Source organism: Dendrobates tinctorius, unplaced genomic scaffold (assembly GCF_039654945.1).
Source record: "Dendrobates tinctorius isolate UK_male_01 unplaced genomic scaffold, ASM3965494v1 ptg000276l, whole genome shotgun sequence".
NCBI classification, from domain to species: Eukaryota; Metazoa; Chordata; class Amphibia; order Anura; family Dendrobatidae; genus Dendrobates; species Dendrobates tinctorius.
Genome location: NW_027361943.1, coordinates 326,013 through 343,584, shown reverse-complemented (window position 1 = coordinate 343,584; position 17,572 = coordinate 326,013). Strand labels below are relative to the sequence as shown.

The 17,572-nt window shown below is 41.7% G+C and overlaps 1 protein-coding gene across 1 annotated transcript in view; it reads right to left on the bottom strand.

Annotated features, from left to right (window-relative positions):
- The window catches only part of LOC141072555 (tyrosine-protein kinase JAK3-like), a 635,207-nt gene that overhangs the window by 559,900 nt on the left and 57,735 nt on the right, over positions 1–17,572 (bottom strand). Inside the window, exon 3 of the mRNA XM_073559823.1 lies at positions 6,200–6,323. Within this exon, the coding sequence (XP_073415924.1) occupies positions 6,200–6,323 (124 nt within the window). The remainder of the gene's footprint in view (positions 1–6,199; positions 6,324–17,572) is intronic.

Below are 17,572 nucleotides of genomic sequence, written 5' to 3'. Positions count from 1 at the left end.
GGTTAGTTATAACAAATTATAATTATCCTCCATCCCATAGTCCCATGCCCATATACCCATCATACATATCCACCATCCAATAGGCCCATGCCCATATACCCATCATACATATCCTCCATCCCATAGTCCCATGCCCATATACCCATCATACATATTCTTCATCCCATAGTCCCATGCCCATATACCCATCATACATATCCTCCATCCCATAGTCCTATGCCCATATACCCATCATACATATTCTTCATCTCATAGTCCCATGCCCATATACCCATCATACATATCCTCCATCCCATAGTCACGTGCCTATATACCCATCATACATATCCTCCATCCCATAGTCCCATGTCCATATACCCATCATACATATCCTCCATCCCATAGTCCTGTAACCATATACCCATCATACATATCCGCCATCCCATAGTCCCGTGCCCATATACCCGTCATACATATCCTCCATCCTATAGTCCAGTGCCCATATACCCATCACACATCCTCCATCCCATAGTCCCATGACCATATACATATCCGCCATCTCATAGTCCCGTGACCATAACCCATCAAAAATATCCTACATCCCATAGTCCAATGCCCATATACCCATCACACATCCTCCATCCCATAGTCCCGTGCCCATATACATATCCGCCATCCCATAGTCCCATGCCCATATACCTGTCATACATATCCTCCATCCCATAGTCCAGTGCAAAAATATACCCATCACACATCCTCCATCCCATAGTCCCGTTCCCATATACCCATCATACATATCCTCCATTCCATAGTCCGGTGCCCATATACTCACACACATCCTCCAATCCATAGTCAACCATTATGACATCATAATGAGCGGCGGTGGGGCGTGCAACCTTTGATGACATCAGCGTCGCCATGGCAGCCATTGTGACATCATAATGAGGGGCGGGGCTTGACACGCACACACTGCTTCCCCAGTATGCAAATAGGGGCATTGTGACATCATAATGAGGGGCGGGGCTTGACGCGCACACACTTTTCCCCCCAGTATGTAGATAGGGGCAAAATTGTTTGGTGAATTGGAACGCGCGGGGTTAAAATTTCGCCTCACAACATAGCTTAGGACGCTCTCGGGGTCCAGACGTGTGACTGTGCCAAATTTTGTGGCTGTAGCTGCGATGGTGCGGATGCCTATCCCGGACATACACACATACACACACACATACAGTGGGGCAAAAAAGTATTTAGTCAGTCAGCAATAGTGCAAGTTCCACCACTTAAAAAGATGAGAGGCGTCTGTAATTTACATCATAGGTAGACCTCAACTATGGGAGACAAACTGAGAAAAAAAAATCCAGAAAATCACATTGTCTGTTTTTTTTTCATTTTATTTGCATATTAAGGAGGAAAATAAGTATTTGGTCAGAAACAAGCAATCAAGATTTCTGGCTCTCACAGACCTGTAACTTCTTCTTTAAGAGTCTCCTCTTTCCTCCACTCATTACCTGTAGTAATGGCACCTGTTTAAACTTGTTATCAGTATAAAAAGACACCTGTGCACACCCTCAAACAGTCTGACTCCAAACTCCACTATGGTGAAGACCAAAGAGCTGTCAAAGGACACCAGAAACAAAATTGTAGCCCTGCACCAGGCTGGGAAGACTGAATCTGCAATAGCCAACCAGCTTGGAGTGAAGAAATCAACTGTGGGAGCAATAATTAGAAAATGGAAGACATACAAGACCACTGATAATCTCCCTCGATCTGGTGCTCCACGCAAAATCCCACCCCGTGGGGTCAGAATGATCACAAGAACGGTGAGCAAAAATCCCAGAACCACGTCGGGGGACCTAGTGAATGAACTGCAGAGAGCTGGGACCAATGTAACAAGGCCTACCATAAGTAACACACTACGCCACCATGGACTAAGATCCTGCAGTGCCAGACGTGTCCCACTGCTTAAGCCTGTACATGTCCGGGCCCGTCTGAAGTTTGCTAGAGAGCATTTGGATGATCCAGAGGAGTTTTGGGAGAATGTCCTATGGTCTGATGAAACCAAACTGGAACTGTTTGGTAGAAACACAACTTGTCGTGTTTGGAGGAAAAAGAATACTGAGTTGCATCCATCAAACACCATACCTACTGTAAAGCATGGTGGTGGAAACATCATGCTTTGGGGCTGTTTCTCTGCAAAGGGGCCAGGACGACTGATTCGGGTACATGAAAGAATGAATGGGGCCATGTATCGTGAGATTTTGAGTGCAAACCTCCTTCCATCAGCAAGGGCATTGAAGATGAAACGTGGCTGGGTCTTTCAACATGACAATGATCCAAAGCACACCGCCAGGGCAACGAAGGAGTGGCTTCGTAAGAAGCATTTCAAGGTCCTGGAGTGGCCTAGCCAGTCTCCAGATCTCAACCCTATAGAAAACCTTTGGAGGGAGTTGAAAGTCCGTGTTGCCAAGCGAAAAGCCAAAAACATCACTGCTCTAGAGGAGATCTGCATGGAGGAATGGGCCAACATACCAACAACAGTGTGTGGCAACCTTGTGAAGACTTACAGAAAACGTTTGACCTCTGTCATTGCCAACAAAGGATATATCACAAAGTATTGAGATGAAATTTTGTTTCTGACCAAATACTTATTTTCCACCATAATATGCAAATAAAATGAAAAAAAAACAGACAATGTGATTTTCTGGATTTTTTTTTCTCAGTTTGTCTCCCATAGTTGAGGTCTACCTATGATGTAAATTACAGACGCCTCTCATCTTTTTAAGTGGTGGAACTTGCACTATTGCTGACTGACTAAATACTTTTTTGCCCCACTGTACATACATACACACATACATACACACTTTGAGCTTTATATAATATATATATATATATATATATATATTTATTTATTTACTTGGCACAGTAAGATAGAACAAAAGCAGGTAATTCATTTGCCAGCTTCTGTCAAATCATTTCAGAACCTGACAGGATATGAGACATGGTTTACATATAGTAAACCATTGCATATCCCTATTTTTTTATATGTCCCTGACTAAAAATGTTAGTAGTGTTTGTGTTTCAAATTTGTGAGCTGTAGCTCTTAAATTCAAGGGTTAATTCCCGGAAAAAAATGAGTGGGGTCCTGAGCAAATTTCGCAACCAGAGAGAGAAAGCCAGTGATTGAGGGCATAGTTTATTAGCCTAGAGAGGGACCATTGTTTTAGGCCCTCCCTGGCTATAAAAATTTGCCCCCAGACACCCCAGAAAAGGCGCATCTATAAGATGTGCCTTTTCTGGAACTTAGCCTCTCTATTCCCATTGCCCTGAAGTGGTGGCGAATGGGATAATATTATTGGTTTAATGTCACCTTGCGATTGGAAGGTGACATTAAGCCAATTAATAATGGAGAGGTGTCAATAATACACCTATCCATTATTAACCCTAGACTAGTAAAGGGTTAAAAAACACACACAGACATTACCGTATTTTTCGCTTTATAAGACGCACCTGATTATAAGACGCACCTGGATCTTAGAAGAGGACTATAAGAAAACAAATATTTTGAGCCAAATAGTGTGCAAAAAACTTTAATTAAATAGCAAAATATTATTTGACGCACTGTTAGGAGGATCTGTGGATGACGCACTGTTATGAGGATCTGTGGTGACGCACTGTTATGGGGAATGTGGTGACGCACTGTTATGAGGATCTGTGGTGACGCACTGTTATGAGGATCTGTGGTGACGCACTGTTATGGGGAATGTGGTGACGCACTGTTATGGGGATCTTTGGTGACGCACAGTTATGGGGATCTTTGGTGACGCACTGTTATGGGGATTTGTGGCGACGCACTGTTATGGGGATTTGTGATGACGCACTGTTATGGGGATTTGTGGCGACGCACTGTTATGGGGATTTGTGATGACGCACTGTTATGGGGATTTGTGGTGACACACTGTTATGGGGATTTGTGATGACTCACTATTATGGGGATTTGTGGCGATGCACTGTTATGGGGATTTGTGATGACGCACTGTTATGGGGATTTGTGGTGACACACTGTTATGGGGATTTGTGGTGACGCACTGTTATGGGGATTTGTGATGACGCACTGTTATGGGGATTTGTGATGACGCACAGTTATGGGGAATGTGGTGACGGACTGTTATGGGGATATGTGATGACGCACAGTTATGGGGATCTGTGGTGACGAACTGTTATGGGGGATCTGTGGATGACGGAGTTATTGGTGTTACACCAAATATGGCTTCAACCCCCATCATCCGTCAGAATACACCCATTGGTACAGTATATTCTGAAGGATGATAGGGGGTGTGCTTCCCTTCAATGTGTGCTCACCTCTCCCAAGGATCTGGTGCTTGTGGAAATACTGTAAGTGCAACATTAATATTGTGCAAGGACAGATAACTGATTGGTGGAGGCAGCTCAGCAACAGTTCCCTCCACCAATCACTATCCATCCCTGCAGAGGAGGAGGAGAAACATGCTTTTCTCCCTCCTCTGCTTTAGGGCTCCGTGTGCAGCGGAGCCCAGAATCCTGCCTGCTGCCAGCTCATTGAGATAGTCAGCGCATGATCCGAGTGCTGTGACCGAGAGCTCTGACCGAGCTCCATCTGCGCATGCGCTGGCTTGGCGGCCATTTTATTGAAGTCCTGCTACAGCACAGGCACTGGAGCTTATTCCGGAAACCGGAAACTCCGGATACCGGAAGTGCAATGGCGCCGGCCTGCACTGTACTGCCCGAACACTGGAGAAGCCGCGCTGCCTTCCCCAGCTCCTGCACTGCCCCACCGATGGCCCTGCTTTCGTCCAGCTATCCAGCCCAGGCCGCCCGCCCGCTCCACAGCCGCCGCCGACAACATAAAAGTAAGAAAAATCCCTTTTTTTTTCAATATTCCGGTTGTAAGACGCTCCCCAATTTTCCCCCAATTTGGGGCAAATGAAAGTGCGTCTTACAAAGTGGAAAATACGGTAATTAAAAAGTCTTTTAATGAAATAAAGACAACAAGTTTTTGACCACATTTTATTGCTCTGCTATTCCAAAATAAAACCATGACCTGCAAAAAATAAAATAACAAGCAACAATATCCTTACCTCTCCGCCGTTCCGTCATGTCCCACGATGTAATCCTTCACAAGGGGTTAAATAGTTTACAATGAGGACCTGTGCTAATGCGACCAGCCCTACTGTAAACTACTGCAGAATGACTTAGTTCAACTTTGCGCAGCCTCACTGGCTGTCTGGAGATGAACTAATAAGCGTGGGAAAGTTTCTGACTTTCTTCCCACGCACATCAGTTCACCTCAGGTCAGCCGGGGACTCTGTCTGAAAGCACTGAGGTTGCGGGGAGTCAATCACTTGCTTTCCCTCTCCTGTTGCGAAATTTGCGCAGGAGCTCATGCAAATTTTTTGTACGAATTAACCCCTTAATTTAACACCTACATCTCTCAAATTTGACACACATACCCTAATCTAATTACTAGTCAGGGACATATAAAAATTTAAAAAAAGCATATTGTTTACTATATGTAAACCATGTCTTATATCCTGTTGGCTTTTGCAATTATTTTACAAAAGCCGACAAATGAATTACCAGCTATTCTGCTATCTTTCTCAATCATATATATATATATATATATATATATATATATACAGTATATGTGTGTGTGTTTTAAAGATTCTTTTGTTTTAAAACGATGTGTACAGTGTTAGTTTACAATGCTATTTCAACATGAGTTTTTACATTGAGAGAACTGCTCTATGTAAAACCCCATGTTAAATTTGCATTGCATATGAATTGCATACGCATGTCATACGGAAAAATCACACGGAAATCGCATTACACTCGCATGACACTTGCATAGCACTCGGCCATTTTGTGTCCTGAAATCGGACAGTTTTTTACTCGCAAATGGCTATGAGCCCTATGTCTTCAGGTTAATAGTATTATTTGACGTGACATGTTCCCTTCAAAGATAGGCATTTATTAAGGATATAACTATTGGACAACTGGGCGCTAGTGGACAAGCTCCATGGAAACAAGCTGTAAATTATGAAAAATAAAAGTGCTCATTGAAGGAGAATGACAGCAGATATAGAAAGCAAGTCAAATTGCTTATTTTCATACTGTGTAACAAATTAAAACAATTAAATATTTAGAGAATACACTTTTAAGTAATAAAATAATTGGAATGCAGCACCTGATTCGATAAATCACAACATAAGTTATTCCTTCATCCACTGTAAACATGTGATTTGGATTGTACCATGTCTTGAGATCAGGAGATACCAGTGCAAACAAGGAATGATATACAGGCAGGATTCCTGAGTGACCAGAAAAAAAAGAAGACATTTGTACAGAAGGTAAAAACAAACACATTTTTCTTATTTTAAAAGATAAAACAGATCATAGATAGTGTCATATTGTCTAGGTATAGCAATGTACGTCCTTGATTTACATATACCACATGGCATGGAAATTTTAATGTGGATGTTTACAGAACGACACACAACCCCTGGCAAAAATTATGGAATCACCGACCTTGGATGATATTCATTCAGTTGTTTAATTTTATAGAGAAAAAGCAGATCACAGACATGGCACAAAACTAAAGTCATTTCAAATGGCAACTTTCTGCTTTAAGAAACACTAAAAGAAATCAAGAACAAAAATGTGGTAGTCAGTAATGGTTACTTTTTTAAACCAAGCATAGGGGAAAAATTACGGAATCACTCAATTCTGAGGGAAAAAATTATGGAATAATGAAAAAGAAACAAAAAAAACACTCCAACACATCACTGGTATTTTGTTGCACCACCTCTGGCTTTTATAACATCTTGCAGTCTCTAAGGCATGGACTTAATGAGTGTCAAACAGTATTCTTCATCAATCTGGCTCCAACTTTCTCTGATTGCTGTTGCCAGATCAGCTTTGCAGGTTGGAGCCTTGGCATGGACCCTTTTCTTCAACTTCCACCAAAGATTTTCAATTGGATTGAGATCCGGACTATTTGCAGGCCATGACATTGACTTTACGTGTCTTTTTTCAAGGAATGTTTTCACAGTTTTTGCCCTATGGAAGGATGCATTATCATCTTGAAAAATGATTTCATCATCCCCAAACATCCTTTCAAATGATGGGATAAGAAAAGTGTCCAAAATATCAACATAAACTTGTGCATTTATTGAAGATGTAATGACAGCCATCTCCCCAGTGCCTTTACCTGACATGTAGCCCCATATCATCAATGATTGTGGAAATTTGCATGTTCTCTTCAGACAGTCATCACCTTGCCCAATGCAGATTCGTGATTCATCACTGAATATGACTTTTATCCAGTCATCCACAGTCCACGATTGCTTTTCCTTAGCCCATTGTAACCTTGTTTTTTTTTGTTTAGGTGTTAATGATGGCTTTCATTTAGCTTTTCTGTATGTAAATCCCATTTCCTTTAGGCGGTTTCTTACAGTTCGGTCACAGACCTTGACACCAGTTTCCTCCCATTCATTCCTCATTTGTTTTGTTGTGCATTTCCTGTTTTGAAGACATATTGCTTTAAGTTTCCCATCTTGACGCTTTGATGTCTTCCTTGGTCTACCAGTATGTTTGCCTTTAACAACCTTCCCATGTTGTTTGTATTTGGTCTAGATTTTAGACACAGCTGACTGTGAACAACCAACATGTTTTGCAACATTGCATGACGATTTGCCCACTTAAGAGTTTGATAATCCTCTCCTTTGTTTCATTTGACATCTGTCGTGTTGTAGCCATGATTCATGTCAGTCCACTTGGTGCAACAGCTCTCCAAGGTGTGATCACTCCTTTTTAGATGCAGACTAAAGAGCAGATCTAATTTGATGCAGGTGTTAGTTTTGGGAATGAAAATTTACAAGGTGACCCCATAATTTTTTCCTCAGAATTGAGAAATTCCATAATTTTTTCCCATTTGAATTGACTTTAGTTTTGTGCCATGTCTGTGATCTGCTTTTTTTCTACAAAATTAAACAACTGAATGAATATCCTCCAAGGCCGGTGATTCCATAATTTTTGCCAGGGGTTGTACACTTCTTATAATGTTTTATGAGTAAAATGAAAAGCAAGAAGATCAAATCATTTTGAAATGCACATCAGTGTACAAAACAGGTTTGTTTCTGTGCTGTCACGCTTTTTCCAGTCCATTGAGACCAAGATAACAACTCCAAATGACTATGCATAGGTATTATGGTCTTTTTAGTGATCTGTTGTGGTTTTGACTTCCTTCTCAAAGATTACTTTTAATCATAGACAACGAGGAGCCTTGACAAGGGTTGTAATCTTGTGCATTTTTTTTAAAATATCCGCTAATTTTTCTTTTCCATCTTTGCAGGATGCATCCAAGCCCTGTTATATTGGTGGGAGCATTAGAACGCTATAAAATTGTTAAAAAGGTGGCCATGAGTCGCTCTCATGAGAAATAACTGCCATAGATGAATACTTGAATACTTTGTTTTCCATAATCTTTCTGTGACAAGATGACAAGATGCCCTCCTGGTTACATGATAGTTGGCTGATGGCTGAGAATCCCCTGACTTCCTGTGAAGTCACATGAGATTATCCCTGACTTCCTGGCTCTGGAATCAGACGTGACGTCACAGTCATGTGACTATCACACAGTATGGGGGGCTCTATTCAGCAGAGCTGACTCACTGTTTCTGTGCATTCAGCTGCAAACACAGCTCGTTCATCTCCTTGCACATTTCTCCGGCAAGAGTTCACCCTTGTATGTGTATGTTTCCACACACTACTCTAAACCCTGTGTAATATATGTAATGTATATCTATACATATACACCCTGCTGTACATACATTTCTCCCCCATCTATCCATCCAATGCAATAGAATATGATTAGTCAGTGACAAGAAGTAGGAGATAATCCAAGCCTGGTGTTCTGGTGCTTTGTGTTAGTTCTATGGATGTTATGCTGAAGCTGTGTGTGATGCTGGAGGAGGAGTGGGAGGATTTTAGGAATGGTTATAAGGTAGGGCTGGACTGGCCATCTGACAATTCTGGAAAATGCTATAAGTGCCTATCTGGTCATGGGCTGCCTTGTCTGCTCATGGGCTGCCTTGTCTGCTATGTTGATAACAGAATCGGTGTTCATACTGTTAAGAGTTGTGACGGAGCACAAAGTCAGTGACTCCATCACTTACTCCAATAGGTCATGGGTATCAATAGAAATTTTGGACTTGTAGTAAATTTTTCTTCCTCCATCCAGGGTAATATTAGTAATGTATCTCATCTGGTGTTAGGGGATGGGGACAGCAAGGGCCTGTGTGATTTCAAATGCCAGGGCTGAATTTCAGCCCCAGTCCGTACCTGGCTGTTACCATGTCATTTGAGCACTGTTATCATCGATTTCCACAATTTCTAGTCCCTCTGCAGACCGTTGGGGGGCTGCCGGAAAAATGCTTGAGTTTCAAGACTTACATTGGGTTCGTTGCTTGTGTTGAGCACCCGAGTACTCCAATTTGCTCGACCCGAGAAACGAGCAACCCGAGCATTTTAGTGCTCGCCCATCACTACATGTGATATTTCTGTTTTTCTTTTTCACAAATTTGCAAAAATTTCTACATTTCTGTTTTTTTCAGTCAAGATGGGGTACAGAGTATACATTAATGAGAAAAAAATGAACTTTTCTGAATTTACCAAATTGCTGCAATGAAATAAAGAGTGAAAAATTTAACGGGGTCTGAATACTTTCTGTACCCACTGTATGTGGCTTTTTTGCAGACCGAATGTCCACAAAAATTCATACATATGTTCGATTTTGACCTGAGTCACAAATCAAAATCACTCATGCAAATATGCAAATCTATGGATCCATGTAAATTACGATGAGCTCATGAATGCCATATGTGTGCAATAACTGAGCTGTCTGTTTTTAGCATAGAAACATGTAGGTGAAGCTTGGCATCTTTGGGGGAGTTGGATATGAGAAAAACATTGATGAATAACTGATAGTAACAGCTGACAATGTAACCAAACAGTGATAACATTCTGAACAAGAAAAATCAATGACTTATGAACGAGCACTTAGTAGTAGAAATAAAATAAAAAGCAGATAAATTTGAAAATGAATGCAACATAAATATAAAATAATGATAGTGTTGTTTACATGTAGTGCTGCGCGGGGCTAGTACTCTGCCAAAAAGCCACTGTGTGTACTCTACACCCCTGCCTGTGAGAGTACTGTGCCTTTAAGCCTTTGTGTGTACTCTGCACTCCTGCGTGTGGGAGTACTGTGCCTTTAAGCTTCTGTGTGTACTCTGCACCCCTGCCTGTGGTAGTAATGTTCTAAAAAGCATTTGTGTACTCTGTAGCTGTGTCTGCACTAGTAGTTTGCCCCCAAAAATTCCACTCCGCAGCAGTCTCTTTACCATTTTTGGACCCCCTCAAAAAAAGGTTCTACCACTGTGTCTATACAAATAATGTCTCCAAGAAGTAATTCTTCTCTACCGTTGTATCTGTACAAGTTGTGGATGTATGTAAAAATAAACTGATTTTAAGACTGTGCACTCTGCAATCATGTCTCTGGGAGTACTGTGCCAAAAGTCTGTGTATATTGTGCCCAAAACCTTCTGTGTATACTCTACAACCCTACCTCTGGGAGTACTGTTCCAAAAGCCTCTGTGTGTACTGTGCCAAAAAGTCTCTGGGAGTACTGTACCAAAAATCCTCTGTGTGTACTCTGCAACCCTGCCTCTGGGAGTACTGTGTCAAAAGGCATCTTTGTGTACTGGGCCAAAAAGCCTCTGGGAATACTGTGACAAAAAACCTCTGTGCGTACTCTGCAACCTTGCCTTTGGGAGTAATGTGCCAAAAAGCATATTTGTGTACTGGGCCAAAAAGCCTTGGGGAGTACAACGCCTAGAAGTCTCTGTGTGTACTGTGAAGAGGAGGATGAATGAACTCATGGAGATCAACATCCGACACTGCGGAGACACCATCACGTGTTTCTCAATGCAGTGATTCTAGAGCACTGCCCCCATCCCTTATGGGAAATATGTAAAACATGCAAAACAGAAGCCGCGGAGACACCATCATGTGTTTCTCAACGCAAGCAATGACCAGCCAGGTCTTTGCCCAGGAAGGAACAACCACGGGAAGGGCAGTCTCCAATGAAGGAAACCACCTATGCCAAAACATGGTATCCATCCACATACAGCTGTTTCGGGGTATTGCCCCTCATCAGTGTGGAGTAGGAAACTGGCTGGTAGGAGCAATGCCTAGTAAAAAGACTATGAAGAGGAGGATGAACGAACTCATGGAGATCAACATCCGACACTGCGGAGACACCATCACGTGTTTCTCAACGCAGTGATTCTAGAGCACTGCCCCCATCCCTTATGGGAAATATGTGAAACATGCAAAACAGAAGCCGCGGAGACACCATCACGTGTTTCTCAACGCAAGCAATGACCAGCCAGGTCTTTGCCCGGGAAGGAACAACCACGGGAAGGGCAGTCTCCAATGAAGGAAACCACCTATGCCAAAACATGGTATCCATCCACATACAGCTGTTTCGGGGTATTGCCCCTCATCAGTGTGGAGTAGGAAACTGACTGGTAGGAGCAATGCCTATTAAAAAGACTATGAAGAGGAGGATGAATGAACTCATGGAGATCAACATCCGACACTGCGGAGACACCATCACGTGTTTCTCAACGCAGTGATTCTAGAGCACTGCCCCCATCCCTTATGGGAAATATGTAAAACATGCAAAACAGAAGCCGCGGAGACACCATCACGTGTTTCTCAACGCAAGCAATGACCAGCCAGGTCTTTGCCCGGGAAGGAACAACCACGAGAAGGGCAGTCTCCAATGAAGGAAACCACCTATGCCAAAACATGGTATCCATCCACATACAGCTGTTTTGGGGTATTGCCCCTCATCAGTGTGGAGTAGGAAACTGGCTGGTAGGTGCAATGCCTAGTAAAAAGACTATGAAGAGGAGGATGAATGAACTCATGGAGATCAACATCCGACACTGCGGAGACACCATCACGTGTTTCTCAACGCAGTGATTATAGAGCACTGCCCCCATCCCTTATGGGAAATATGTAAAACATGCAAAACAGAAGCCGCGGAGACACCATCACGTGTTTCTCAACGCAAGCAATGACCAGCCAGGTCTTTGCCCGGGAAGGAACAACCACGGGAAGGGCAGTCTCCAATGAAGGAAACCACCTATGACAATCACTGCGTTGAGAAACACGTGATGGTGTCTCCGCAGTGTCGGATGTTGATCTCCATGAGTTCATTCATCCTCCTCTTCATAGTCTTTTTACTAGGCATTGCTCCTACCAGCCAGTTTCCTACTCCACACTGATGAGGGGCAATACCCCGAAACAGCTGTATGTGGATGGATACCATGTTTTGGCATAGGTGGTTTCCTTCATTGGAGACTGCCCTTCCTGTGGTTGTTCCTTCCCGGGCAAAGACCTGGCTGGTCATTGCTTGCGTTGAGAAACACGTGATGGTGTCTCTGCGGCTTCTGTTTTGCATGTTTTACATATTTCCCATAAGGGATGGGGGCAGTGCTCTAGAATCACTGCGTTGAGAAACACGTGATGGTGTCTCCGCAGTGTCGGATGTTGATCTCCATGAGTTCATTCATCCTCCTCTTCATAGTCTTTTTACTAGGCATTGCTCCTACCAGCCAGTTTTCTACTCCACACTGATGAGGGGCAATACCCCGAAACAGCTGTATGTGGATGGATACCATGTTTTGACATAGGTGGTTTCCTTCATTGGAGACTGCCCTTCCCGTGGTTGTTCCTTCCCGGGCAAAGACCTGGCTGGTCATTGCTTGCGTTGAGAAACACGTGATGGTGTCTCCGCGGCTTCTGTTCTGTGTGTACTGTGACAAAAACCTCTAGGAGTACTGTGCCAAAATAACCTCTGTGTGTACTCTGCAACCTTGTCTCTGGGAGTACTGTGCCAAAAAGCATCTTTGTGTACTGTGACAAAAAGCCTCGGGTAGTATGGTGCCTAAAAACTTCTGTGTGCACTGTGACAAAATGCCTCTGGGAGTACTGTGCCAAAAATCCTCAGTGTGTACTCTGCAACCCTGCCTCTGGGAGTTCAGTGCCAAAAATCCTGTGTATAATGTGACAAAAGGTCTGTGTGTGTACTCTGCAACCTTGCCTCTGGGACTACTGTGCCAAAAATCCTCTGTGTGTACTCTGCAACCCTGCCTCTGGGAGTTCAGTGCTAAAATTCCTGTGCATATTGTGCCAAAAGGTCTCTGTGTGTACTCTGCAACCTTGCCTCTGGGACTACTGTGCCAAAAAGCCTTTGTCTGTACTCTGTAACCCTGACTCTGGGAGTGCTGTGCCAAAAACCCTCTGTGTGTACTCTGCAACCCTGCCTTTTGAAAAACAAAAAAAGGAGGGGCAAAGACCGCTGTATATAAAATACAAAAATGTCCTTTATAATTAAATGACACAACATTAATTTCTAACAAAATCCTCACAAAACATCATACAAAAATCAGTAGGAAAAATGAAGGAAAACATCTGGTAAAAATGAGGAGCAAAAAGGGCGAGCAAAAAGGAATGTGCAAACACATTGGAGTGCTCAAGAGACAAGTGCTCAAGTAACATGACAACATGACAAGATAGTAATCATCGAAAATTTGCTCAAACCTGTGCTGCTGTGGAAATAGTTAAAAGCTTACCCATTGAAAATCCAGACCTACAACGACCTCCCCAAGGAACCTAAGGGGCAGTTTTTCTCCTTTTTTCCTACTGATTTTTGTATGATGTTTTGTCATGATTTTGTTAGAAATTAATGTTGTATCATTTATAAATAAAGAATATTTAGGTATTTTATATACAGTGGTTTTTGCTACACCTTTTTTTTCGTTTTTTATTTTATTGTCAATGTATGTCACTTTTGTACTTTTGTGATTACCATTGGGGGAGCTTAACACTATCATGCTCTCAGCCTTCATATACAGAACGTGCTTTTTGATTATTGTATCTGTCAACCCTGCCTCTTGGAGTACTGTTAAAAAACCCTCTGTGTGTACTGTTCCAGAACCCACTGTGTGTACTGTGCCAAAAAGTCTGTGTACTGTAACAAAAAGCCTCTGGGAGTACTGTTCCAAAAAGCCTTGGTATGTACTCTGCAACCCTGCCTCTGGGAATACTGTGACAAAAGTCTCTGGGAGTACTGTGACAAAAAGCCTCTGTGTGCACTCTGCAACCCTGCATCTAGGAGTAATGTGCCAAAAAGACTCTGGGAGTACTATGCCAAAAACCCTCTGGAAGTATTATGCCAAAAAGCCTTTGTGTGTACTGTGACAAAAAGCCTCTAGGAATACTGTGCCAAAAAGCATCTGGGAATACTGTGCCTATTCTGCAACCTTGACTCTGGGAGTACTGCGCCAGAAAGCCTCTGTGTGTACTGTGCCAAAATGCCTCTGTGTGTACTCTGGAATCCTGCCTCTGGGAATACTGTGCCAAAAATCCTCTGTGTGTACTATGCAACTCTGCATTTGGGAGTACTGTGGCAAAAAGCATCTTTGTGCACTCTTTAACTCTGTCTCTGGGAGTAAGGCTATGTGCACATGCTGCAGATTGGTCTGCGGATTTGTATCTGCAGAACCGTAGGTAAAATGATCTGCGGTTTTACCTGCGAATTGGCCTGCGGTTTTCCCCTGCAGTTTATCACCTCTACAGTGGAGCAGATGGTAAACCACAGCAGAATCCGCAGAAAAGAAGTAACATGTCATTTCTTTCTGCGGATTCAAAACCGCAGCTTTTCCGCAGTTAAAAATCCACAGCATGTGCACAGCAGAATGTAAATCACATAGATTTACATGCCACTGTACACTCTCTGCAGAACTGCTGCAGATCCGCAGCGGCCAAAACCGCAGCGGATCCGCAGCAAAAACCGCAGCGTGTGCATATAGCCTAAAGTGTCAAAAAGCTTCTGGGAGTACTGTGACCAAAAGCCTCTGTGTGTACTCTGCAACCCTACCTCTGGAAGTACTGTGCCAAACAACCTCTGTGTACTGTGACTAAAAGCCTTTTTTTCAGCTAACCTTTGAAAAGCTCCCAATGGCCTTGAGGAGAAATACGGAGACATATCTCTGCCTAACGTTGGAGTAATCACTTGTGAAGTAAAAGGAAATACAGCTTCATCCAAATAAAATCAAAGGAAAACTTTATTTGCGTTCCATATTTAAAAGCAAAATGCTGCTAGGACATATTGAACTAGTTCAACGGAGGGTGGTGGTAACTACTGAACGTGTTTCGAATGCAGCGTGTGTTCTTAAACTCAGTCTAGTATGAACAAACAGCAGCGGAAATATAAAAGTAGAAATCAGTTGAAAGATAACGAAAAAATTGACTGCAAACCACACATATGTGAATGGTTCTGGGAAAGTCAAAGTAGTGACAATAACAGAACCGATTAACACTAGAACTACTGTACTCGTGACACCTACTAGAACTACTGAATGTAGTCATTTTGACTACTGACTTGTTTTCGTTTATTATAAGAGTTTCATTTGTGGTTATTTATTAATAATTATATTTTTTTAATGTATTATTATTGTGAGATCCAACAGTAATGCTTTGGAATGTTTTTTTCTGATTTTTTTTCATATTTTTCTACAGGAAATAACAAAAGTAAACTAAGTAAAACAATAATAATAGACGTTTTAAAATAATTTATTATTAAAGTGCACACAAATAACAACTCAAGAACAACAAGCAGAGAAAATGTAAGTGAAGGAGAAGAAAAATGAAAATATGGCGCAGAATCTCAATAAAACCGACCAACCGTTATTATGAAGTACAACCGGTAACTTTCTAAACATTTGTTGATTCGCATTTCAGGCATCGTCTTTCAATTACAGCGGTACATTGCCCACACAAAGACTTATAGCAAGTCATACAATTTCCAACAGATCGATTATTTTTGCATTTTGCTTTTATCTGGCAAAATTTTTTTTGAGACATCACATCTGAAGATGTAGCAACTTGGGACATGCCTCCCTTTCCCCTAGATACAACATACGGACCACTCAACTCTGTGACAAGATTTTGCAAAAATGCCTTGCGTGACATTTGTCCGGTGGTCATGTCCTTGTATAATATCCAAGCATTTATACCCGCTAAGTCTAAGGTATTTTCAAATGCGTGAACAGGCCATCTCCTAGTACCTGTTCTTGTGCTGTATTTGCGTGCCATTTGATCTACTACATCTACTCCATATTTTGTTTCATTATAAAACTTTACAGTTTCTGGAGTTTTTTTGGAGATTCAGAAGCAACAAGAACATCGGGATGGACGGAACTCAGAATTATCACATTTTTGGTTGGCTTACGTTGATACACGGTAAGTATAAAATTATCCTCCTTTTTATAGACTTTAGTGCTGTACAACTTTTCTTTCATTGTTTTTATTTCTTTAGGCACTTCTCGTCTTATCTTATTTAGCGTTCCCACGATAGTCGTTCCCTGGCTTTTTAGCTGTTTGGCAAGTTTTACTGATGTAAAATAATTATCAGTGGTTACATTTCGACCTTTTTTCTAAAACGGCTGCAATAGTTTCATGACTACGTGGTCCGCTAAATGGTCATCAGCACGGCGTGAATCATCTTTACCCAGATAAGGGAAGCCATTTACAACATATTTACAAAATAATCGAATAATATGACAATAAAATGTTGTATATACCTGTAGGAGTTTTTAGAGCTCTTATGTCTGCATCTGTTGTCTTTGTCTCTCCAAGTGAAATGAAAGTAATTTACTATCCAGACTTACTGTCTACTGCTAGGACCAGAGAATAACAACACCCTTCGTTAGCATAAGATAAGTGCCTACAGTTTTACAAAAAAGCTCTATTCAGATCAGCATTACACAGTAATACAACCAGGTAACACAATGAAAATGTGAAAAGTTGACATCTGAATTGAACTACATCTATATGAACATCAGGGTAAATAAGATACAGTGAAAAAATTATGCACAAAACTTTACAGCAACTTTTAGTGACAAAAGGACAGCAAAATATAGCAGGTAGTCAAAATGACTACCTTTAGTAGTTATAGGTGAATGTTGAAATAAATACGCAATTTTTGCACCTAAATTATTTATTGCCACAAAATCTTCTTTAACATCCTATTTGAGGAAAAGTCACCGAGTCTCAAGCCGGAATTCCAAAAAATGTAGTCACAGAGGAGAAATACATAGTGCGAAGTAGTCAAAATGACTACCTCAGTAGTTCTAGTGTTAAAACAAATCAATATCATTATAGACAAATAATATGAAGAACAAAACAAGAAATCACATGCATAAAAAACAAAAAAGGTTGAAAAAATAAAGATGCCAAAAAAATGTAAAGAAAATTTAATAATGTAACATTATTTCCCTTATTAAATTTAAACCTGCTGGTGCCCGAGTATCCAAGAGGTAAATCCAAAAGGATTCTCTGTCACGTAAGGTTTTTTCTCTATCCCCACCTCGTGTGTGTCTTTTCACCTTCAAAATCAAAAACTCTGCAGTGTTTGGGTTGCCTG